Source organism: Scyliorhinus canicula, chromosome 17, assembly GCF_902713615.1.
Source record: "Scyliorhinus canicula chromosome 17, sScyCan1.1, whole genome shotgun sequence".
Classification (NCBI taxonomy): Eukaryota; Metazoa; Chordata; class Chondrichthyes; order Carcharhiniformes; family Scyliorhinidae; genus Scyliorhinus; species Scyliorhinus canicula.
Genome location: NC_052162.1, coordinates 23,080,747 through 23,104,995, shown reverse-complemented (window position 1 = coordinate 23,104,995; position 24,249 = coordinate 23,080,747). Strand labels below are relative to the sequence as shown.

At 47.5% G+C, this 24,249-nt stretch overlaps 1 protein-coding gene across 1 annotated transcript in view; it reads left to right on the top strand.

Moving 5' to 3' along the window:
- Positions 1-24,249, top strand: part of LOC119951333 (collagen alpha-6(IV) chain-like) — a 424,187-nt gene that overhangs the window by 272,392 nt on the left and 127,546 nt on the right. The window contains 6 exon segments of the mRNA XM_038774449.1: positions 2,071-2,133; positions 2,995-3,030; positions 8,601-8,642; positions 12,804-12,905; positions 17,162-17,215; positions 19,346-19,408. Coding sequence (XP_038630377.1) covers positions 2,071-2,133; positions 2,995-3,030; positions 8,601-8,642; positions 12,804-12,905; positions 17,162-17,215; positions 19,346-19,408 — 360 coding nt within the window.

The following is a 24,249-nucleotide window of genomic DNA, read 5'->3' as shown; positions in this document are numbered from 1 at the left end:
CCCACGATCGGAGCCCCCCGCTCAGACTCTGGGCCAGTGCCCTGGCTGCACTATGTTCTTCCGCGGCCGCCACGGCCTCCGCCACAGCGGAAGTGGAAGAGAACCCCACATCGCGCATGCGCCGGCAGTGACGTCCCCACCTTTGGGGAGGCCCGACCCCTGAGTAGTTGGCGCCGGTCTCCTACTCCGGGACCCTCCGCCACGCCGGGTAGGGGAGAATGCCGCCCGAGGTTAGTGTTCTGGGTTACACAAGATAAAAACTGAGTTATGTCTCCCCAAATTCTTTTTCCACATAGACCACTTCAAACTACAACAAAGAGGGGATTTCCATCCCATCAATCTGGGCACAGGTTTCTTATCTCATAAACTGGATTAAACATTGAGGTTGTGCTGCTGATACCCCAGTGCAAATGTCGGGGGCATGCCCACCTCTGCCTGGCTGGCTCACCATGCTTTAATATTTTGGGCAATGGCCCTTTAATTAGCATGAGGTCTGACTGCCATCACCAGGAGGAAGTCCCATGCTTTCACTAGCCAGTCGCCCGCTGGGGCAAACCTGTTGGACTGTACATTGAATTGGAATAGCAACAGATTGAAGCCATTATGTCAACAATAATTACCCACTTAAGCACTGATTTGCTTTCCTGCCCATGATAGCTCGCAAAATTCAACTCCATAATTACCATAAAACTTGAAACCCTCAAATACAAATTACCAAAAGCTGGGCGTGCAAGTTATGAATGGCATTTTACAGATCAGCTTTCGCTAATAAAATATTCCCACGAACATCTGTGCTTTCCCATGTGTGAGAGCGGAAACTACCATGGACTCTTGAGTTCTTCTGTGTGCTACCAGTTTGCATTCGGGTGAAATTGCTCCATTTAGAACATAGAACATAGAACAGTACAGCACAGAACAGGCCCTTCGGCCCTCAATGTTGTGCCGAGCCATGATCACCCTACTCAAACCCACGTATCCACCCTATACCCGTAACCCAACAACCCCCCCCTTAACCTTACTTTTTTATTAGGACACTACGGGCAATTTAGCATGGCCAATCCACCTAACCGGCACATCTTTGGACGGGTGATATCATATAGTGATAATTAATTAAATGGAATTGACATTAACTCATTTGGTAGAACTAGCCTTTCCTTACATGTGGGGCGGCATTCTTCGGTCGGCGACGCCAAAATCGCGTTTGCCGATCGGCCGGAGACTCCCCATTCGCGATGAAATCGGGGGCGGTGCCCCTTTTGCGATGCTTCGCCCCCTCAAACACGGGATACTCGGGGAGTACGCCGCACGCCGTATGGAGGGCCTCAGGACGTCACCTGAAACCCCCCCCCCCCGATGCTCCGCCCCCAATGGACCGAGTTCCAGACAGCATCAAGCGCGTGTGCTCACACCTTTCAAGAACTTCGCAGACTGAATCCAGAGCCGTCACAGTCGGAGAGGGAGATGTTCCTTGGGCAGGGGGACTTTGGCGGGGGCTGTTGGAGGTGGTCCGGGGTGGCGAGCGGTGTTACAGGGGGGGACAGTTTTTGACAGGCAGGGTCCGCGTGCAGTCGGCGCACATGCACGGATATGGACTTGGCAATTCTCCCACCGTATCCGCAGGTGGTAGAGGATCGGTGGGGAGGCACCGCCGTTTTTTCTGGCGTAAAACGGAACAGTTCTCACGCCGGCGTCAGCACTTAGCCTGCAAAGCACAGAATTCAGACCAAGATCTCCGAGTGAAGATAGAGTATAGAAGCGATATCACTGCACTCACTGCCTGGCGATCACACCATTTGCCATCAAATGTGAAAAACGTGCTGGGTTGTTCACAGGCAGCAAGGTTGTGAGTTATTTGAAGAAAATAGCGAATTTCGTTTGATTGCATGGCTCATCCTGCTCCACATCTTGGATACGGCAAAGTGCGCATGTCTAATCCTTCAACAACCAATGTCTAAGTGAAATACCATTATTGTTTAAATATTCAGTGAGCGGTTGGCCCTGGCTATGAGTTCAGCTTTAATTTGGTACAAGGATGAACTGGCTCAATTGTTTCTTTTCCTTTTCTTGCAGGGTCTGAAGGGTTCACCTGGTCCCTACGGCCCTGACGGTCCCAGAGGATATCCAGGCATTCCAGTACGTATTCTCACGAGAACCACCCTGTGTTTTATTTCACCCAACTGGATGGTCACCGGGATGAGAGTTATTTTGGGCTGATAATTTGTCTGCTTTTGTGACAAAAAGCATTGTCTGCACTGATTGGAGGACATAGATACCAAAATCAGTCGCAATATTTGCTGCCCTCCAAGACTAGACTAGGTTGAATGTTTAAGCTGTTATTGGCGCAGGTCGAGGTATTGCCAGCCAGGCCCATTGAACAGTTGGTGGTCCATTTGTATTTGACAAAAGTGCTACAAGTTGCCTGGATTGGGCAATTGTTCAACATTTAAGTAGGGCTTCCCCTGAGTGGTAAAGCTAACCCTTCATGCCATTGGGCTGGTAAGGAGCATTCAAACATACAGAATTTCCTGTATCTCTATGGCCCAGGCAGGCCAACCGAGTACATTCTCACTCCCTACTCTGTGAAAGGGAAGCTCGCACCAGCCGAGGCAGCAACAAAATGAGATTTTAACTGATCTTGACGCCTCTTGTAGAGAAAGTCAGTCAGGGTTCTGACATCAGATCATTACACAGCAGCCTCTACGATAAGCATGTGTCCAGGAATACCGTATGTATAGGAGTGAGCTCATGGCCTCCTCACCATTGAATCTGATGACACAAGTAGTGACCACATGGCAAAGTTGCACCATATAGATAAAGACCCAAGGGTGGGATCTTCTGGCCCTGCCAATGGTGGTCGTCATCAAGTCTTACTCAAAAATCCTGGCGCTAAAATTAAACATTCAGCGATTTATCGAGGGATTATATTAGTGATTGCACTTTTACAGTCTGTTGTTATCCTCAGAAAACCATTAATTCTTTGATCTTCTTCTTCAGGGTCGACCTGGTCTCCCAGGCTCTCAAGGATTAAAAGTAAGTGGTGGTTCAAGTTGTTCACTGGTATTTAGTGTTAAACAGGCACAATTACCCACACAGCATCAGCCTCAATCCACCGCAGTTCTCTGACACCTGTTGGAACCTATTTGCGGCCTTCTGGAGGCTGCTCTACCTTGTCTCACTTGTCATATTGCCCTGTAGTGTTTTGCCAGGTCCCTGTTGAGCTTCTAAAATGGGAAATTCCAACAAAGAGAGTTCCCGTCCCTGGTTTCACCCCAAATCCTCACTCTGACAAGTCAACCTTAAGACCATAAGACATAGGAGTAGAATTGGGCCACTCAGACCATCGGGTCTGCTCTGCCATTCAATCATGGCTGATATTTTTCTCATCCCCATTCTCCTGCCTTCTCCCCATAACCCCTGATCCCCTTATTGACCAAGAACCTATCTAGCTCTGTCTTAAAGGCACTCGGTGATTTGGCCTCCACAGTCTTTTGCGGCAATGAGATCCACAGGTTGACCACCATGAAGACATTTCTCCTCATCTCTGTTTTAAAGGATCGTCCCGTCAATCTGAGGCTATGCCCTCAGGTTCTAGTTTCTCCTACCAGTGGAAACATCCTCTCCACGTCCATGCTATCAAGGCCTCGCCGTATCCTGTAAGTTTCAATAAGATCTCCCCCAGACGTTGTCAGTCATGTAGAGGGGGTCAATGCTTACAAAGCCGAGAGGGACTCCTGAACTTAAGGCCCCATTGTATCTGGATCAAGGTTTTGTGCTGGATGTTATGTATTTGCATTAATTCTTATTTACTCCAGTGAAGCTCTGTTGTATTTGTGTATTCACCGGAAGTGACAGCACACATCCTAACGCAGGAAACAGAAAGAGAAGGACAGCCACGTAAGAGATAACTTCACACTGTGAATAAAGCTCCGTTGTTTTAAACCTTCGTGCTCCCTAGAATCACACTTCCAAAACACAGCGTAAAAACTGGCGCTGAGGACTAAAGGTAGGCTGGCTAGCCACTCGGGAAGAAGAAATTTACCGAGAGAAGTTGGAAAAAAAGAAAAGTTAGAAAGGAAATCCTTTCAGCACAGGCTACAGAGAACTATGAGTCAGGTGGATGTCCAAAGAAGTACAGGTTAGGGGGATTGGCCATGCTAAATTGCCCTTAGTGTCCAAAAGGTTAGGTGGGGTTATTGGATTACGGGGATAGGGTTGAGGTGTAGGCGTAAGTAGGGTGCTCTTTCCAATGGCTGGGCAGATTCAATGGGCCAAATGGCCTCCTTCTGCAATGTAAATTCTATGACCTCTATGAGTAATAATAATCTGCCTACAGAACAGATTATGCAGCTGTCTGTGATAAATCAGAGGCTAAAGCTTGGGTTGTTGCCTTGTTTTGAGGGAGTCAAAGTAGATGCCGAAAACACAGTTGCTAAGTGTGCACTTGGGAAACTTCCATTAGTAGAAAAATGGTGGGAGTTTTCAGCCTGGTGGGACCCTTTGCTGAAAATGTGGAGCGATGGAGCTCCGACACTGAACCTTTTGACTATTTTACAGAGGCAAACAAATAGCTGAAATTATTATGGTGCCCACTTTCCTGTGCGTGATGGGGGGGGGGGGGGGGGGGGGATAGAAACGTTTAATCTTCTCCGTAGTTTAGTGCAACCTGAGAAGCCAGGCATCAAGACAAACAAGCAGATTGTAGATATTTTGCAAGCACCTTTTTCGCCAAAACCCTTGATGATTGTCGGGCATTTTGGATCACGCAAGTCATGGCTGCGCTTAAAAGACTTTACAGAATATTGTGAGTTTGGAGGTGTGCTGAATGACACTCTTTGGGACAGATTGGTTTGTGGTCTATGCAGCGAAGAGATACAGAAATCTTTGCCCAAAGAGTAATGTAACTCTTCAGAAGGCCATGGAAATTGCTGTTTCTATGGAGCTGGCTGCAAAGGAAGTTCAGCAATTGAGTTTGTGTACATGAATACACAATATGGCTGCTGAATCGACACCCAAGCACCTTGGGATTTGAACATGTTACCGATGTACAAAGCCAGGGCATTCTGCTGCTGAATGTGAATATAAAGACATGTAGTGGATTCTCTGTCGACGGGATCCTCCTCTTCGCCGGCAGAGCAATCATGCCCATGGATTTCCCGACGGCATTGGGGTGGCCACAATGGGAAACCCCATTGGCCGGGACGGAGGATCCCGCTACCGACGGGGGGGCGCCGAGCCAGAAAACAGGTCTGGCGGAATGGAAAATCTCGCCCATGATATGTCAACGCTGTGGAATAAAAGGACACACAGAGCTTGCCGTAGAAAGAAAAAAAGCAAACTCTAAGTAAAAATAAGAAGTAAGAACAAACCAAGGCAGCAATTCAACAAAAGAAAAGGGGGAATGTCCATGGTGTACAAAAGGGCCCAAGACAATGAAGCGACTCACGGTCAGAGGAGGAATTATCACAACCATGCTAGCCATTGCTGGTAGTACACACCGATACTGGGTCATTCCACTGCTGGATGGACAGTCAGTAAGGATGCACGTTTACACTGGGGCTGCAGTCTCGCTTAACATCCCTTCAGGTCATCAAGGATACTGCTGAAGACACACACAGGAGAAGTGCTTCCACTGAAGGGCCGCATTGACGTAGCTGTGTAACTTAAAGGGCAACAACAGTAGTAAATGGAAACTATCCTGCTTCAATGGGTCAAACATGGCTGGAGAGAATTTGACCGAAGTCAACACAATAAACCAATGTATTCGATGGTGAATTAGGGAGCATGCCAGTTATTTGCACTATGTTTTTTGTAATTGGTATCTGCACACTAATGCATATTGTGACTGTTTACAATGCCAAAAATACCTCAATAAAATTATTTGTTAAAAAAAAAGTAGTTCATGGGCGATGGTCCGTGAACAATGTGAACATTCTCCCATCAAGGAATTGATCCCTAATGCTTCTCGTTCAATCTGGGCATTGTTACTTTCAGCTTTGCTCAAGGTTTGAGAAGAAAACCGCTGACTCTTTGTCAAAGCAATTGGTCCCTCACTTGCACTTGGTCCTTTCCCCATCTCAAACCGATGTGGATCGTTGCATGTGATCCTTGCAGATCACAGCCGTGCCTGACATTAGTTTTTTTTTTTTATAAATGTTTTTATTCAGTTTTCGTATTTTATATTGAACAAATTACAAATTGTTAGGAGAGAGAAAAAAAAACAAACAAAAACAAACACGCAAAAATTAACATACATATTTACAGGTAAGCATCTTCGTAGTAGTAACTGCGCCCCCCCCCCCCCCCCCCTCAACATGTTTATTTAGCTTGGTTTTGGGCCTTAGCTAGCCATCGAACCCCCGTAACGAACCTGTAGCCCCCCCCCCCCCCCCCCCCCCTCCCGCTACCTTCCCCCGACTATTCTTCCTCTTGTACATTGGCCACAAATAGGTCCCGGAACAGTTGCATGAATGGCTCCCACGTTCTGTGGAAGCCGTCGTCCGACCCTCGGATGGCAAATTTGATTTTCTCCATTTGGAGAGATTCCGAGAGGTCGGACAGCCAGTCCGCAGCTCTGGGCGGTGCTGCTGACCGCCAGCCAAACAGGATTCTACGGCGGGCGATCAGGGAGGCAAAGGCAAGGGCATCCGCCCTCCTCCCCAGGAATAGATCTGGCTGTTCTGAAACCCCGAAGACCGCCACTATCGGGCATGGCTCCACCCTCACTCCCACCACTTTGGACATTACCTCGAAGAAGGCTGTCCAGTACTCCACGAGTCTGGGGCAGGACCAGAACATGTGGGCGTGGTTGGCCGGGCCTCTTTGGCACCGTTCACATCTGTCTTCCACCTCCGGGAAGAACCTACTCATACGGGTTCTTGTTAAGTGGGCTCTATGTACCACTTTTAGTTGCGTCAGGCTGAGCCTTGCGCACGTGGAGGTGGAGTTGACCCTATGCAGTGCTTCGCTCCAGAGTCCCCACCCGATCTCCATCCCCAGGTCGTCCTCCCATTTCCTCCTTGTTGCGTCCAGTACGGTGTCGTCCCTATCTACCAGTCGGTCATACATGTCACTACGTGCCTGACATTAGTGACTTCCAGTGGATGGTCACCTTAATCTGGATGCTGGCTTTTCTCGACGTTCTAGTGAGTTTGGTGACACGGTCTATTAACTGACACCCAGCTAATTTACATGATGATACGGGCAGCACGGTAGCATGGTGGTTAGCATAAATGCTTCACAGCTCCAGGGTTCCAGGTTCAGTTCCCGGCTGGGTCACTGTCTGTGCGGAGTCTGCACGTCCTCCCCGTGTGTGCGTGGGTTTCCTCCAGGTGCTCCGGTTTCCTCCCACAGTCCAAAGATGTGCGGGTTAGGTGGATTGGCGATGCTAAATTGCCCGTAGTGTCCTACAAAGTAAGGTTAAGGGGGGGTTGTTGGGTTACGGGTATAGGGTGGATACGTGGGTTTGAGTAGGGTGATCATTGTTCGGCACAACATCAAGGGCCGAAGGGCCTGTTCTGTGCTGTACTGTTCTATACTCTATACTGCCAATGCTGCTGAACCTTTGACAGGAATATCCAACCTTTGCTTCAGGCACATAGTAAAATTAGCCAGCTGATACTTCACTTTATACTCTGTTAAACTCAGTTGGAAGTGAGGCATACCCAATGTGACTGGGCTTGGCCCTGATAGTTAGATTAGAACGGTGTGAGGCAGCACTCTGCATGCAGTGAGCTTCTCTATAGGAGGTGCTTACCTATATAACATTCCTGTGTGCTACTGGCCTTCACTAACATTTAAACCACAAGGTGGGGTGAGCCACCAGGGGCTGCTTTCAACATTTAATTTGACTGCTTCAGAACAGTAAAAAGCTGCTTTATGGTCATTTTGATGGCAGGTGCAGTTCAGTGTGGAGAAATGTGAGGAGCCAAATCAAATGGTGTGATTTCAAGAAGGGGCACAGGAACAGGGAAATCTGGAGATTTATGTACACAAATCTTTGAACCTGGCAAAACAAGTTGAAGCGATGGTTAAAAAAGAAGCATAAGGGATCCTTGGCTTTATAAATAGAGGCATAATAAAATGTAAAAGCAAAGAGGTTGTGCTGAATCTTTATAAATCATTGGTTAGGCTTCAGCTGGAGTATCAGGTCCAAGTCATTATTCATTTTGACGGAGTGCTCCATTAAGGATCGAGAGAGAGTGTTTACGCTGGCAGAAGGGACAGTAACCAGCTGGCGCAGATTTAAAACCGTTGGCAAGAGCACCAGGGGCAGATGAGGAGAGTTTATTTTTAATGCGGTGAGTTGTTATGATTGGCAAAGGGCTGCCAGAAATGATTGCCGAAGCAGATTCCATGATAACTTTCAAAAAGGAAATGAGGCAAGTACCCGGGGCACCTTTGCCGGGCTATGGTGAAAGCACAGGGAAGTAAAACTTGAGCTGTTCCACAGAGATGACACCGACACGATGGGCCGAATGGCAGTCTTACCGTACACTTTTCAATGAACATCTGTTACTCTGCATCAAAGTGTGAGCAGGCGGGTGAAGGCACTTTTTCTTTTGAAGAAAATTCTTCTAAGTTCAAAACAAATTGTGTTTCAGGGTAACATGGGATTGGGATTCCAAGGACAGAAAGGAGGAAAGGTAAGCATGGGGCAGGAGCGATAGCTGTTGCCAAACTATCTGTAATTTGCTTGTTAGCTTTCGCACTTTATACTGTGGCCATATTAAAGAAAGCACATTTATAATGTGTAAAAATAAAACATCTGCATTTTCAGTATACATTCTTTCTGCTGTGAGGCCTTGAATTCCAGTTCATAGTCATACAGTCATACACCATTTACACCAGGTGAAGCTCTTTGACTGCATTAAAGTACCTGGGAAAAAGTGCCTAGTCCTTTTCGAGAGACCTATCCCATTTATCTGCCTTTTCAGCTTCGCCCTGTCTTGATTCAGAAACACGGTCAACTTGTCTCATGAAGCCATTGACACAATCCAATGCAATCCAGGTGCTGCAGAACTCGTTGCTAATTAGCTCAGCAGTGCCACCAATAGGATCTTAATGTTACTGCTGCCTTGACCGACAGGTTTAAAAATTTTCGTTTCATCTTTTGTCAGGCTCCTACGGTTGAAGCTATCACTGTAGAGTTTACCCGGAGCATTTTTAAGCAAGGTCATCTATCATTTTTATAACATAAATATTGGTTGTGATTTATTCATCCGCTGCGGTTAAAATTGACCTCAAAAGTTAAAATTCCAATCAGCTCTTGGCAGCAAAATGTTAGGGAGCAAGCAGAAGTCAAATCAAAATGTTAGGGAACAAAGATCAAGCATATCTTAGCTCAATGGAAAGGAAACGAAATACTGAAAATGCAGATGCCAGAGGCTGTAAAAGAACGACTGCACCCTCGTTGCCTGTGCTATTTGGATGACGTTTTAATAAGCAGCTAACTGCAGCAGCAGGGTCACTGACCACCTTAACTGATGTCTCGCTCACTTCATTCTCATTTGCTTTTTAAACAGATAGTGTGTGAGAATCTTCGAGCTGCGCTGACTGCGTAATCATGCCGCCACCGGCTCTCGCTGTGATTAAAATCACCGTTTTTAATGACGCGACTCTCATGTTATGAACCAGGCTTGGTAGCTCTTGGCATTTATTGTGAAAGATTGAGAGGTGCCTCAAAGAGTCCCCACTGCCTCACCACGTTGACACTATGAATGCAGCGTTGAGTGTCCCAGAGCCTGAACCTGCAGGAATATTCTGCAAAGGCGTGACGCTCCCTCTTCAATTGTTCGAACAGGACCTGTCTTTCCTAGCTGTCTTAATTTAGGATATACTGATGGTATGGTTTCAATTTTTTCAGGAGTTCCTTAGCTTCTGGCAGGCACCAAGCAAGAATTGGGATGAAAATTATTCCGCACTTCTGTTTTGGTAGGCGTGGGATGGGCAGTGGGGGTGGCACCGACCAGGAACGTCGGAGCCAATTGGGAAGGAGGATTTAAAAAGTAAAATTGATGGCCCAGGGGGTAAAAGGGACGGCACAGAAAAGCCCTTGAGACAGGGGAGCAGCCAGTGAAGGAGTTACAATTAAACCAGGAGGGAGAAGAATCTTCAGTGACATTTACAGGAGAGTGTGCAGTTGTAAGGTAAGGACAGGGCTGGGTTTCAGTGTGGGGAGCCTCCCATGTGTGAGTAGTTGCCTGTAAGTAACTGGTCTGCACATGAAGGCGCAATACTGTGCGAAGTCCAGGACCTCTAGGCCAACTGAAGGTTGGGCTTCAGAAGAGAGGAGGGGGAGAAAGGTAGAACACTGGGAATAACAGAACCTCTGTGCCATCGTGACATTGTTCAGGGCAGCACGGTCGCACAGTGGTTAGCACAGTTGTTTCACAGCTCCAGGGTGCCAGGTTCGATTCCTGGCTTGGGTCACTGTCTGTGTGGTGTCTGCACGTTCTTCCCGTGCCTGCGTGGGTTTCCTCCGGGTGCTCCGGTTTCCTCCCACAATCCAAAAATGAGCAGGTTGGATGGATTGTCTACGCTAAATTGCCATTAGTGTCCAAAAAAGGTTAGCTGGGGTTACGGGGATAGGGTGGAGGTGTGGGTATAGGGTGGACGTATGGGGTTGGGTAGGGTGCTCTTTCCAAGGGCCAGTGGAGACTCGATGGGCTGAATGGCCCCCTTCTACACTGTAAATTCTATGAGATATCAGTGGTCATTGAACCAAACATCTGCAACCAATAGCTGCCAAGCTGCCTTAGGACAGATAGCTTTAGCATGTGTTGTGCTTCTATTGACATCACACGCTCCGTGGCCCAATGTGTTGCTATTTTCGACATGATAGATGCCATGTGCTGAATCACCCATCCCCCACCCTCCAGCTCAGCTCCTCTGCCTCTGCATGCTCAGCTCACTATCCTTCTGCTGTGATCTCAACAGCTGTGTGCAGCTACTCGCAATTGCAGGGGTTGGCCTCCTGTGACAGAATCCAGGTTTCCACACCCAGGACCTCTTCCAATTCACCTTCTCTCTCGTGGTTTAATTGGAACAAAGGCGATTTTCAATCCTTTCCTCCACTCACCCTCCCTCCTACTTGCATTCTTGCTGCTTTCAAATCTAGACTTGGTTGCGCTGCCTCCTACTTTGACTCATCTTTCTCCGGGCTCGTCTTCTCCATTCATTTCCTTACCTCTTCACCCCCCCCCCCCCCCCCCCCCCCCACCCCCCCGGGCTCCCCCTTTTCCTCTGCAGTCAACAGGCGTTTAAATCTGAGCCTCGGCATTGTCCCCACTACGAAAATATTGTTTATTTCCGACCTCTCTCCTTTGACCTTTGTGGCATCTTGCTCCATGACCTTTGACTTTTCCCAATTTTTCTCAACGAATATTGTTGCCTGTTTGATGGCCGCCTCATTCCCCTTGTCACTAATATCCTTGACCTTGCCACGGTTTGGCGGGAATTTGAGCAGAGGAAAAAGGCCAATCCCTGCAGAATTAACCCGATTATTAATCACAGATTTTTCAAATGTCATTGATGGAAACATTTGTTAAATACGTAAGGGGTAAAAACATGCATAACCTTTCCACCGCTTTTTTTTTTAACGGAGAGTTTCTTATTATTTTTATCTATTTTTCTCACTTTTATTTTTCTCCCACTTGGGAATCTTCCCTCTCCCCTCATGCCGTACAGCGACTCCTGCCCACGAGAATGACTTGCGCCCAGTCGCTGTCAGTAACATTCCAGTACTGACCATGATGAAGAATTATTGAGGCCAAACTATGGCGCCATCTGAACCCTCTTAACACTACACCCTCCTGAAGATCTTGTGGAGGCAGTGAATTCAGTGCATCAGGAGTCGCTGGGTCAACCGTGCTTCATACCACGGTGTGAAGGTGCGACAGTCCGGCACCTCGTTGGACTGATTCATACTTCTCCCATTTCTTTCTGAGCTCTCTGGCAATGCCGCTAGATTTTTTTTCTCCCCCCCCCCCCCAAAAAAAGCTTTTCCTCTGGTGGTGGGAAGGTGAACTTTGCAAATTGTTACTTTGGTCTGTAATATTCTGAAACTGTTTTCTGACGCTAACCGTAACTAACCTTTCCCCCCCACCCCCACCCCTCCTCCCTCCACCCTCCCTGACCTCAGGGTGATGTAGGCTTTCCGGGCCTTCCAGGCCTCCCAGGAACTATCCCACACGTCTCAGGGCCTGGGCTAAACTTCTCAATCATAGGAGAGAAGGTAACACTTGGGAGCGAGCTGTGAACTGAGCTGATGGTGGTCCTGGAAGAAATGGGGCATGTCAAGCACTATTCCTCTCCTAACACAGGAGCCCTGGTCACGAGATCCCTCATTCTTAAGAAACTGGCTTTCCATCTTCCATGAGTCGATCAGTGAATTCGCTCACCCAATATCATAAGGTGCCATCAATACTAATAATCCAGTTGGATGGCTGAGGAGTTGCGTTCTAGAGCTGATACTGTGGTCCCACTGATACAGAGGATCAGCTTCGCTTTTACACTCCACCTTTTGATTAGGCTACCACAGGCCAACAAACTGCAAGCATGTTAACTGGAAAGGACCTATCATCATGCTCGAGAAAAAAATATAATTGCTGGGTGAGCAACCCTTGCAGAGTGAAGCAAGGCCAGTTAAGAGCGGACAGACTCCATCCTAACCCTTATTGTGACAAAGCTGCCCCCACAATTCAGTGCCTCATTTCCACCCAGGGTTACCACCGTCCCAGGTAACGTTGTTTTGCTTGATTGAAAAAAAAAACATTTCAGCTTCCTTCCTGATTGCTACACTTCAGGGAGACGTGGGTCTGCCAGGTCCTCCAGGCCCACCACCTGCCACCGGGACACTTGAGTTTGTTAAGCCAACTGGATTTCCAAAAGGGGACAGAGGTCAACAGGTTTGTGGAAAAGAAAATTGAGGTTGGGGGCGCGGCTGGGGAGAGTGAATGACGCCTCAGTGTAAATTTAGACCCTCCTTTCAGAAGGAAAATGAGCCAATTTGTGATCTGCAGAATGTTGGCATTTTTTTTTTGCTACGTTAAGGCCTAAAAGTAAATGTTCGCATCACGGTGTCTGCTAGATGGTAGGAACCTTTTCCTTTTGCACCAATTAGACAATGTAAAAGTCAGATGCGGCAGAGGTTAGATTGGGGATGTAAGCTCCCGATATTCAGCCTTGCTCTTGGTGTCCAACAGCATGCCTCAACGCCCATTTCACACTCTGGCCTACTGTAGAAAGTTCTATGAATGACACTTCCCATTTCGGGCAGGATTTTGCTATGGACTTCCCCAATGGGGAAGACTTTGGCTGGGATCTACCAGTTCTGCTGAAAATCAGTGGACTTTTTGCTGGCCTAACCCCTCCCCCAGCCTTTTTCTAGCCGTGTTTCACCTTGGAGCCTCAGAGCCACATGGAGATATCATTCCTCTACAGTGTGACTTGAGGAAGCATTCACTGAAGAGATTTTGACTGAGAACTTTATCAATAGCAATCCACGCTATCACATGCCCTTCCTGACTTGTGGTGAGACAGTTTGTACTGGTTGCACCACTTGTTCTGCCCCCTTTCCACGTAGTGGAAAACTAAACCATAGTTTTCTTAGAAAGAACTAAACTCACGTGTAATCCGCCTCCCCTTCATCTGCGGTCCCAAACAGAGAGCTGCTTCACACAGAGTTTCCCATTCACGGCCCGACTGTCAGGAGTATTGCCTGAGCTGTGATCCCGTGTCATTCCCTCTCCTCCTTCCTGACCAGTAAGGGGAAATCAAGCAATTGCTGTTTGAAACAGGAGGATTCTGATATCTAGAATGCAAAAGAGTCATATTAATACGCAATTTAAATAATCTGTTTGGCCATTTACTTTGTTTGCGTTTCCCTGCGGAGAAGTGTCAGGATTCCATCCAGCAACGACCAATTGTGGACACCGCTTCTCACAGGATAGATGGATTTAAGGAAAAGCACGGATAAGTACATGAGGGAGAAAGGAATAGAAGGAACGGCTGAGGGGTCAGATAAAGTCAGGTGGAAGGAAACTCGAGTAGAGAATCTAGCAGGGACCTGATGGCCTAAATGGCCAGTTCCTGAAAATGTCATATAATTCCACGTAGCACTCCCGAGAGTGGCCTATGGGAAAAACAGGCTGGCTTTTGGTGAAATGTTAGGAAGTGGTGACATTGCTCCGAACCAAAAATTGAACCCGAGCTACTGGAGAGAAATTTGCATGGAAGGGACTCACGCAGCTCGGTGATCTTCCTAAATGTGGAGCTACCTGAAGATGGCCAGATGCACAGCTACCTCATGCTTCTTACGATATTTGAGCAGGACACCTTGAATGTGAGTACATAGACTTCTACTGAAGAGATGCATCCAGAGGGGTGTATGGTAATGAGGTGACAAAATGAATAATTGCCAATCGCACTCCTACTGCTGTTATATGACTGGATGATTTTTGATTGAAGAACTGTCAATTGTGGGTAACTCTAGAATAAGTCAGCTCCATTGCTGGATATCAGACAACAATTTATTGTAAATGCAACCTATGCATTGGGAAGTGAGAGGAGAGTGTGAAGTGTGGTGAGTTTCTGACATGGGCAGATTTCAAATATTCTTCCTTGGATGATGCTTTGACAGCTCTAGCCGCTTAGGTGTTCCCCAGCTTGAAAATGAAATGAAATTAAAATCGCTTATTGTCACAAATAGGCTTCAAATGAAGTTACTGTGAAAAGTCCCTAGTCGCCACATTCCAGCACCTGTTCGGGGAGGCTGGTATGGGAATTGAACCGTGCTGCTGGCCTGCCTCGGTCTGCTTTAAAAGCCAGCTGTTTAGCCCTGTGCTAAACCAGCCCCTAAATCTGAATACAGCTTTATCGGCATATTGCTGAAAAGAGAGCCCCTAGACCAGCCCTTAAATCTGAATACAGCTTTATCTGAATATTGCTGAAAAGAGAGACATGTTGCTGAAACTTTTCATCTTGTACACATCAGGACAAACACAAGAATATCAAATTTCAAAACGATCACAATAATCTATACCACACAAAAAAAAGGATGCTGATTGGTTGTCAAGTTGACTCTGATCACATGCTGTATCCAGTTAGGATCCCGCAGTGATCAGTGGTGGGGCCCTTGCTGTTTGTGGTTTACATAAATTATTTAGATTTGAATGTAGGAGGGTTGATCAGTACGTTCATGGATGATTCTGAAAATTGGTGGGGCGGTAAATAGTGAGGAGGACAGCCAGAGATTACAGAAGGATGTAAATGGGCAGGTCAGATGGGATGATCAGTGGCAAATGGAATTCAATCTGGAGAAGTGTGAGCTGATGCACTTGGGCGGGACAAACAATTCAAGGGAATACATGATAAATGGCAGGACCCTGGGAAGCACCGAGGGTCTTGGCAGCTTGACCACCACGATCGTGTTCAGCACCTTGGTGTGCCTGTGCACCTGTCCCTTAAGGTAGCAGGGCAGGTAATAATACACTGGTGAAAGAGGCAGATGATATTCTTGCCTTTCTTAGCCGAGGCATAGAGTTTAAGAGCAGGGAGGTTATGCTGGAACTGTATAAAAAGTTAGTTAGGCTACAGCTACTGGAAATGGTGCAAAGAAGATTTACCAGGATGTTGCCCGGACTGGAGAGTTTTACTTATAAAAAGAGATTTTACAGACCAAGGGTTCTTTCCTTGGAGCAAAGGAGACTGATGGGGGATCATGATTGAGATGTATAAAATTATGAGGAGCATAGATAGAGTAAACAGGAAGAAACTTTTCCCCTTGGTGGAGGGATCAGTGATCCAGAGGGCATAGATTTAAGGTGAAGGGTAGGAGGTTTAAAGGGAATGTGAGCAAAACCTTTTCACCCAGAGGGTGATGGGTGTCTGGAACTCACTGTCTGAAAGGGTGGTGGAGGAAGTGATCCTCAAAACATTTGAGAAGTATTTAAATGTGAACTTGCGATGCCAAGGCAGACAAGGCTATGGGCGAAGAGTTTGAAAATGGGATAAGAATCGTTAGAGACACCCAAGGGGCTTTGTCTGTGCTGTAGACCTCTATGAGATATGATTCCACAATTGGGCAGCTCTTTCTGACTATTCCTGAGTGCGTTATTAGCTACATTAACAACCAATTTAAGAATAGGTTCAGCCTGTAATGTGACTCTTTTACACTTGTTAGTAGGGATGCACATTCATCAGCAGGGACCGATTCTCTGCAAACAAAAGGACTATGTTCAAACCTTTCACCTTTCTTTGAATTACCTGGGAGCTTGGGAAGCCTACAGCTCCTTATGGCAATGTATCAGCCAACCAGAGTGGACTTGCCAACCAATCAGAGCCCTTTTTCCTCTGGAATAAATCATTTGAAATTTGGCATTCTTGTGTTTGACCCGATTAGTGCAAGATGTAAAGTGTTGGCAATACATCTCTCTCTTCAGCAATATTCAGGTTCTGTGTGCAATGAGACAACTACGTAATATATTAACTTTGATGGAAAAAAATACCTGAACAATTCGGAATTTATACTGAGACAAGAGACAGGCATATGAGTCAGGATTTGCCCATGGAAAGGATTAGGGTTAAATATAGGTTGAGATGCAATATCTTTTTGAATACCGGTGCAGTGGGTATTTGGTAATTGTTATGTGTAAGGTGCTGGTAGAACCTGACAATATTGTCTCTTAGAGCGGCAGGCTGATGATCATTATACAGTGTATGGTGATAATTAGAGAGGTCATGGTTACTAAGTGGTGCAATCGAAAAGCTTCAGCTGAGATCAGTAAGTCAATCTGGTCCAGTTGAGGAGAGTGTTTTGGGCCCAATAATTTTGATGGCAACAGGTCTGTTGCTGGTAGTGGTAGGTGATGAATCTGGAATAGGAGACAAGGAGGATAACGCACAAGATTAAAGCCTGTTTGGTAAAGTGTGTTTTTTGCAAGTAGCATTTTGTCTCCAGTGCATGAACAGACATTTTATTGACAGTACTGGGTCCTATTACTGTTTAAACATAGGTTGCAATAGTAAAATCCTGTGTTGGTGAGGTGTGTGTGTGTGGGGGTGGGGTTACACAGGTTTTTGAGGTTTTTCATTCGGAGTGAACCTATGCCATTTTATATGATCAATACAGTGATGTGTTTATTCTTTTCCTCCTCCTTCGCAGGGTGATAAAGGAACCCCCGGGTCCCCAGGAAGTCCTGGAGCGCGTGGCTCACCGGTAAAGATTATTTTTCTCACATGCTTGGGTTGTGCAGTGTTTAGGAACTGTCACAGGGCGGGGGGGGGGGGGGGGGGGGGGGGGGAGGAGGAGCAGTGATACAAACCTTCTGAATGCTCTTTGAATGCTTCCCAATCTATGGTTTTCTTCCATCCCCTTTGTACTTTGAAGATGAACTCACCAAACACTTGGATCTGCCCAACCAAGATCCTTTTATTGTGTCTCGTGCAGTAGGATGGCAATCTGATACCGAGCACATTATCATGGAGTCTTGCTACTCCTCTGGAACTTACAACTTCTGCTGACCTGTTATATGTACGTCTTATCACCCTCTTTCTCGTGTTCTTCTCCAGATGGCCGGATGAGCCTTTGTTTACATACTGGTTCCAGTTCACATGACCTTGGTCTTGATATCGCACGGTGTGTCTGTACTGCCGCCTGCTGGTTGGAGGTCTCACATCATCCAACTATCATATGGCCCATTAGGACTATCACAACACCCTTTTTGAGTTCTGCTGGCTCACTGTCAGTAGCTTTCACAAGCCTCCTTCTCCCGAATCAGTTTGCTGACCGCTAACAGCAGCATTGAAATGAGTTTAAAGTGACAACAGAAGGAGGAATCAGCCAGCTCCCAGTATTGCCCTCTGGACACATCTGCACTTCAGATGACGACTAGGCTGTGTGGTCTAAATTCCCACATAGATTCACCTGGCCTAATTTCAGCAGAATATCGGTACAAATGGCCATCGCTGGTTCTTCGCTTTTCTCTGACTCCTTGGCCCAAGTTACAGTAGGAGAGTGGAAGAAGTCCTTCTTGGGCTCACAAAGGCCACTTGGATGAGCTGGCATTACGCAATGAGACTTTTTCAGGCAAAGAGGAGAAAATGTAAAGGGAGAGTAAAACGACTGCTCCATTGTTGAACTAGAAGCTGATGGATACAGCATGCACTGAGTTTGTGATAAACCAAAAACATGTCCATGTGGATCTCAGATGAGATGGGATCTGTAGCACTATTGTGTTTTGATGCTTTGGAATGTATCTTACACTTAATGGGCAGGATATTGGTTTGCACGTTATAAAAGGAGATATATTTGTGCCCATTACTGATGTCTGTTAGTTATCTTTGTCCTTTACTTTATAGAATCTTAGCTTAGGGACAATTAGGAGCAGACACATCCTATAGAGCACCTTCAGTGATTCAGCATATAAAACAATGTCATGGTTCTAAGTCACACATAGCAGAAGGGCGACACTTCCCTGGCCAATGGGCAGCTTAGCTGATTTCAAACGAGGGAACACTGCTCTGCTCTGCAGACAGGATGGAGAATGGATCAGGCAGAAAAGAAAGGACCAGCCAGGGGAGTTGCTCCTGATCGTGGGTGTGATCTGTCCACGCCTCCGTAATATTCAGCCCCATGAACCTGAGGGAGGCCATGGCATGGTGGTAATATAACTTGGCTAATAAACCAAAAATCAAGGTTAATGCTAGTGGGTGGAATTTAATTTCAGTGAATAAAATCTGGAATTGGAAGATAGCTGTAGATCTTAGGCTTCGATTTCAATAAGAGGCCTGTGACCTCTGGCCTCAGCTGGGACAGCAGCCGGGATGTTATTCTCGGCCTCAGTGGACCTGGGCTAAGGAAGGGAAAATCAACCAGCTTTCTATAGTCCAGTGAGCCTTGCTGGGCAGTGCTTGTGTGGGAAAGTTGGGATAAAGTCAAGACTAGTTTTGCCGTGGTCACCTCAACAGAACCACATCCCAGATAGTGCCCACCGCTGAAGGAAACAGGATGCTAGAAATCTAAATCAAGAACAGAAAATGCTGGAAGTGCTCAGCATGTCAGGGAGCATCTGTGGAGAGAGAACATTTTGGTTCGTGAGCTTTTGTCAGAATTGGAACAAGTGATACACCAGGTTTAAGCCAAGTATCAAGCTAGGGAAATTGGGAGAGGAAGAACAGAAGGAAAGGTCTGTGATAGGCTTGATGACAGAAGAGATTAAATGATGAAGGAAGGAGAAGATTAAACATTTGTTTGCTAGTTGCTGTCTCTGCCTTTATTTACTGTAAATTAATCCAATGAGTTGCTGTTAAATTGAAATATGTGAATATTGCCTTCCTTCTTTTCCAGGGTTATTCCGATGCAAGGAGATCAAAAGGAGAGAAAGGAATCCTTGGCCTTCCAGGCCCACGGGTAAGGAAACTTCATTTTAATTGCATTATTGCTGAATTTATCAGCTGAATTTAAGCACATCTCTGAAGATGACATGAAGGGCGAATCCTCTGCTTCCTGTTGAGGCAGCGAGAATTGCGAACAAATGAAAAATCACCTGCGGGATTCTCCAGGATCCTCCGCCCTGCTGACACCCATCCACGGGCACGTGTTTCTTGACAGCGTGGGGTGGCCCACAATGGGAAACCCCATTGACCGGCTGCAGGAACGGAGAATCCCGCTGTGGGGATGCGCCATGCTCAATCAGTAGCCCACCAGGTCTGGCACTCCTCAGAAGTGCAACCTCACTGCAGAGTAAGCACAGGGGATTAGCAGAACTCACCCCAAACCAGAGAACACCTGCACTGTGGCCTTTGGAACCTTCCCTGGTTCTCTGCCCCTCTCAAGGCAGAGTCATCACCAGTGACCCCCATTCCTCAGCATCACAAGCTGTCTCCTGGTGAGGCTGGGAGCACTTGCTACCTCTGTCACCTCCTCCCAGGCACTGTTCAGGAGGGCGGAGCTTGAGTCTGTACCTCACTCGAGGAAGAGGGTGACCCTCCTCTCATTGACATCGAGCAGTGCGTCCACCTCAGACTCTCGGAATTGGGAGGAGGGGCGGGGGTGGTCAGGTCTTCTCTGAGTCATCTTAGTGGCTGAAATGAACGTGCGATGTGTGGAGCGTTTAAAAGCAGCCCCAGGTTGTCAGGCTGTTTAGTGCTCATTCTGGCCATAGTGGTTACACTGCCCAATCGGCTGGGAATTGCTTTCAGTTCACACTGCCAGAGTGCTGGCCCATTTACATGTCCTGTATCTCAGAATGAATCGCGCCTGCAATGGAAAGGCAAATTGCACGCTATTCAGTTCTGGCGGGAACCCTTACTGTTCCAGCACAAAACTTCAAAAATAAACAACTGCGGCCTGAATTCCCCGACCGTTGCAAATCTCTGGTGCTGCCGGCAACGCATCACCAGCCGCCGGTTTCCCGGCAGTGGGGGTGGCTTCAATGGGATATCATAATGCCAAGCTGCAGCGGTAGAAAACCCCGCTGCCAGTGAACAGCGCGCCGCCGAGAAACACGTGGGGCTAGTTTCCCCGAGCCTCCGCGCCGAAATCGCGTTCAGCGCGGGGCGGAGAATGGTCGTCAAACCGGAAATCCGGACCGGTGCCGCTCCCACGATTCTGCAGTCCCTGGCGTGGTTCTAACCACCTATCGGCTCTCGGGAACGTCGGGCAGCTGCGGACCTCATGGACGGCTAGGGGAGCAATTGGGCATCACGGACCCGCGGGCGAGTGCGATCTCAGGGGGCCTATATTTTTGCTGCCGCTCCACGGGCCGAATCTGGCATGTCGAACGGGGCGACCGCTGCAGGCCCAACCGCAAGTGCAGGGCCCCATATCCGCAGCCAGAGCTGCGGGAACCACTCCGGAGCCATACCAGCCACCTGCAGATGGGAGAATCACTCAGGACTTTCTGAAGGAAAGTCCAGAGTGAAACGCAAGCGTGTTTATGCTGGCGTGGGGACATAGCACCATTATCGGAGAATCCAGCCCATGGTTGGGGGACCGGAGAATCAAGCCCATCTTGTCACCTATTTAAAGAACATTGGCAAACTTTAAGCAAACCCAAAGGTGAAGAGGATGCAGCTGAAACCAGTGGGCCTAATATTTTGGATGAGTGCTTGTAGTTCAGAGCCTCACCCTCCAAGAGCACAAATCTGGAATGCATTTAGAAAACAGACCCTGTGGTATTTGGTATGTCACCGAGCTCCACAGACTGAAACAGTGCTGATTGTTCTGACTCCCAGACTCATGCTGAGAGAGAGGGAAGTGACAGCGGGCACAATTACACTGCGGGACACCGACATTGGTTTTGTGGTAAAGAATGAGAACAGTTATAAATTCAATGTAAACATCAACAACAAACGACACTTATGCCGCAACTTTAATGTGGGGAAATCAGACAGAAAGCGGACTCACGGGTGACAATTAGTCAGCCGCTCTGTCATGGGTTTTCCCACGCCAAAGTCCATGGCAATTTGCATGGCTCACCCGCACCGTGCGTCGGGGTTCAACCTCGGAAGGACCGGAAGACCCCACCGATGGGAAGGACCAGGAAACCCTGCCTGAGTGTCAGAGGTGTTTCCCCAAAGTCACCCATGAACAATGTATTGATGTGCGTGTGCGTTTTCTTGTGGACTGAGAAATTAAATTTAACATAACCTAGCAGCTTTTTTACTTAAAAAACAATGGGTTAATTGATCTAATTCCATTGTTTAATAATAATCTTTATTGTCACAAGTAGGCTTACATTAACACTGCAACAAAGTTACTGTGAAAAGCCCCTAGTCGCCACATTCTGGCACCTGTTCAGGTACACGGGAGGAAGAATTCAGAACGTCCAAATCACCTAACAGCAGGTCTTTCGGGACTTGTGGGAGGAAACCTGAGCACCCAGTGGAAACTCACGCAGAAATTACCCAAGTTACCAACACAGATACACACAGAGATTAGTTACAAATGAGGATAAACCAATACTGATAAGAAAAATGCAGATTAGTCCATATTTGGTGCAGGTCCTGATATGTTTTGATGTTGAGGTGTTGCGTCGCTCAAGGTGATGATGGTGAGGTTATGGAGTTGTCTCTGCAGCTGCGATGGCTTCCACTGTTGAATTGCTGCAGGTTGTTTTATCAGGTAGCCTAGCAAATGGAATCAGGTAGAGAAGCGGGAGGAGCTTCTTTAGTTCTCTTTCAAGGAACTGCAGTGTGGCCCTCTGTGTCCTGGTTGATTTGTTGGGTAGTTGTACTTGTTGGTCCCTCTCCCCCCCTGTTGAAGCTCTTGTTTCCTTCTCTGAGGGTATTTCTCCACAGGTCTGTTAAATGTTGTGTCCTGTGCCTGTTACTTTACTGCCTTTGCCTTGCATCAATCAGCTCCTTTATTAACTGCTGGAAGTCTCCAGTGTATGTCACAAACCATCACAGGGGTCATGTTGACTTAAGGGGTTAACAGCTAGAAAGGTAGGATCTTAAAACAGCAGGTGGGCTTACTTAGCTGGAGGGTTAGAGGGCAATGTGTCAACGCTGCTTGCAAAGAAAAGCAACCCCGGATAGTTGTTCTGATTTAGGGAGTTATTATTAATCTAAAAGCATTCAGTCAGCCCTGGACAACTATGACGCTGTGAAGATAGGAGGAGCTTAAGAAAGCTTTAGGGTTTCAGTTTATCTGGGTGTTTGCTGGGGAAGTGTGTGTTCTGCATCAGGTCACACCAACAAGGGTGTTGTTAGCAGGTTCCAGGCAGAAAAAGATGTTGCTGTTAGCTGTGTGTAGTTGGAACTCAGAATTCTCTGGAGCTGATAAGGTGGCAGGAGGTCAGTGGTTCCATGTTGGAAAGGGTTAGAGCTCAGAAGAAGCCCTGGGAGTTATGTATAGCTTGGTTTAGCTGGAGAGGTTGGCGTTTAGCAAAATCGAAGGGCAGTGCCAGCCCAGTGAAGTGCTGAAATTGCACTAATAAGTAGAGGCTGGAATGAAGGTTCAGTAATCCAGGGGAACTGAGGGTGGGATTCTCCCAGCCCAGGGCTGGGCCGGAGAATCACCGCAACCGGGCCACGCCGCCCTGATGCCGAAACGCGATTCTCTGCGGAGCGGAGAATTGGCGCCCGCGCGGTTGGCGCGGCACCGGTCGTGGGCTGCTGTACGCGGCCGGGTAGCCGATTCTCCGGCCCGGGTGGGTCGAGCTGCCGCTCTAAAAAGGCAGAGGCTCGCCGGCGCCGTCCACACCTGGTCGCAGCTGGCGGGAACTCTGCGCGCAGGATCGGGGAGGCGGCCTGTGGTGGCGGGGGCTCCACTGGGGCATATTTTCTTCTGCGCCGGCCCCTGATATCCCGTGCCATGTTACGTCGGAGCCGGCACAGTGAGGAACGCAACCGCGCATGTGCGGGTTGTCGTCGTCTGGAGCGGCATGAACTGCTCCAGCGCCGTGCTGACCCCCTGTAGGGGTCAGAATCGGTACTCCCAACAGCACGTTGACGCCGTCGTGAAACGTGATGCATTTCCAACGGCATGGACACTCTGCCGCCGAATGGGAGAATCCCGCCCTGAGTGTCTGGAAACAAGATTGAAACCCTGGGAAGGGGGCAGGTATTGAGGAGTCTGAGTTGGAGCGGCTTTAGGGAATTCAGAGGCTTGACATTCAAAAGTGAAAAGTTTGGATTCCCCCGTGGGGAAGAAAGAGTTTCAACAAGATTGGTTGACTCACTGTGTATCATGTCATCTGGGTGGGTTGTTGAGAAATCCATGATATTTGTCTTGGCATTTGTTAGAGAGAAACAAAGAGTCCATTGAAATGCTGTAGACGGTGGGAAAAATCGATTGATCTCTAGTGTCAGAGGTTAGATTTATGTGGAACGATTGGAGAATTTTATTATTGATTTTTATTCAGCAAAACCTCCATGCTATTTATTGTATTGTGTGATGAGCTTGACCATAGTTTGCCCGTTAGTTCTGGTATATCTCACATTAACTCTAAATGTTAGAGTGTGAGGTAGATATTTATCTTTTTGGCTTTGTATAGTAGTGTTTATTTCTGTTTGTTCAAAACCCAAGTTGTCTTGTGGCTTTATTTTGTTAGCAAGTGTCTTGAATCTCAAACTTGGTCCCTAACCGCATCACATTAAGAACGTGAGGGTCAGTTCCATGATCATAACAGTTCATATTCCTTTCCAGTCACAGAGGTCGACAGCATAGAAAAGACCCTTCGGCCTTTCACCTCTGCCGTGGGAAAACCTGTGGCAGAGCGGCTGAATAATTCCCACCCGTGTGTC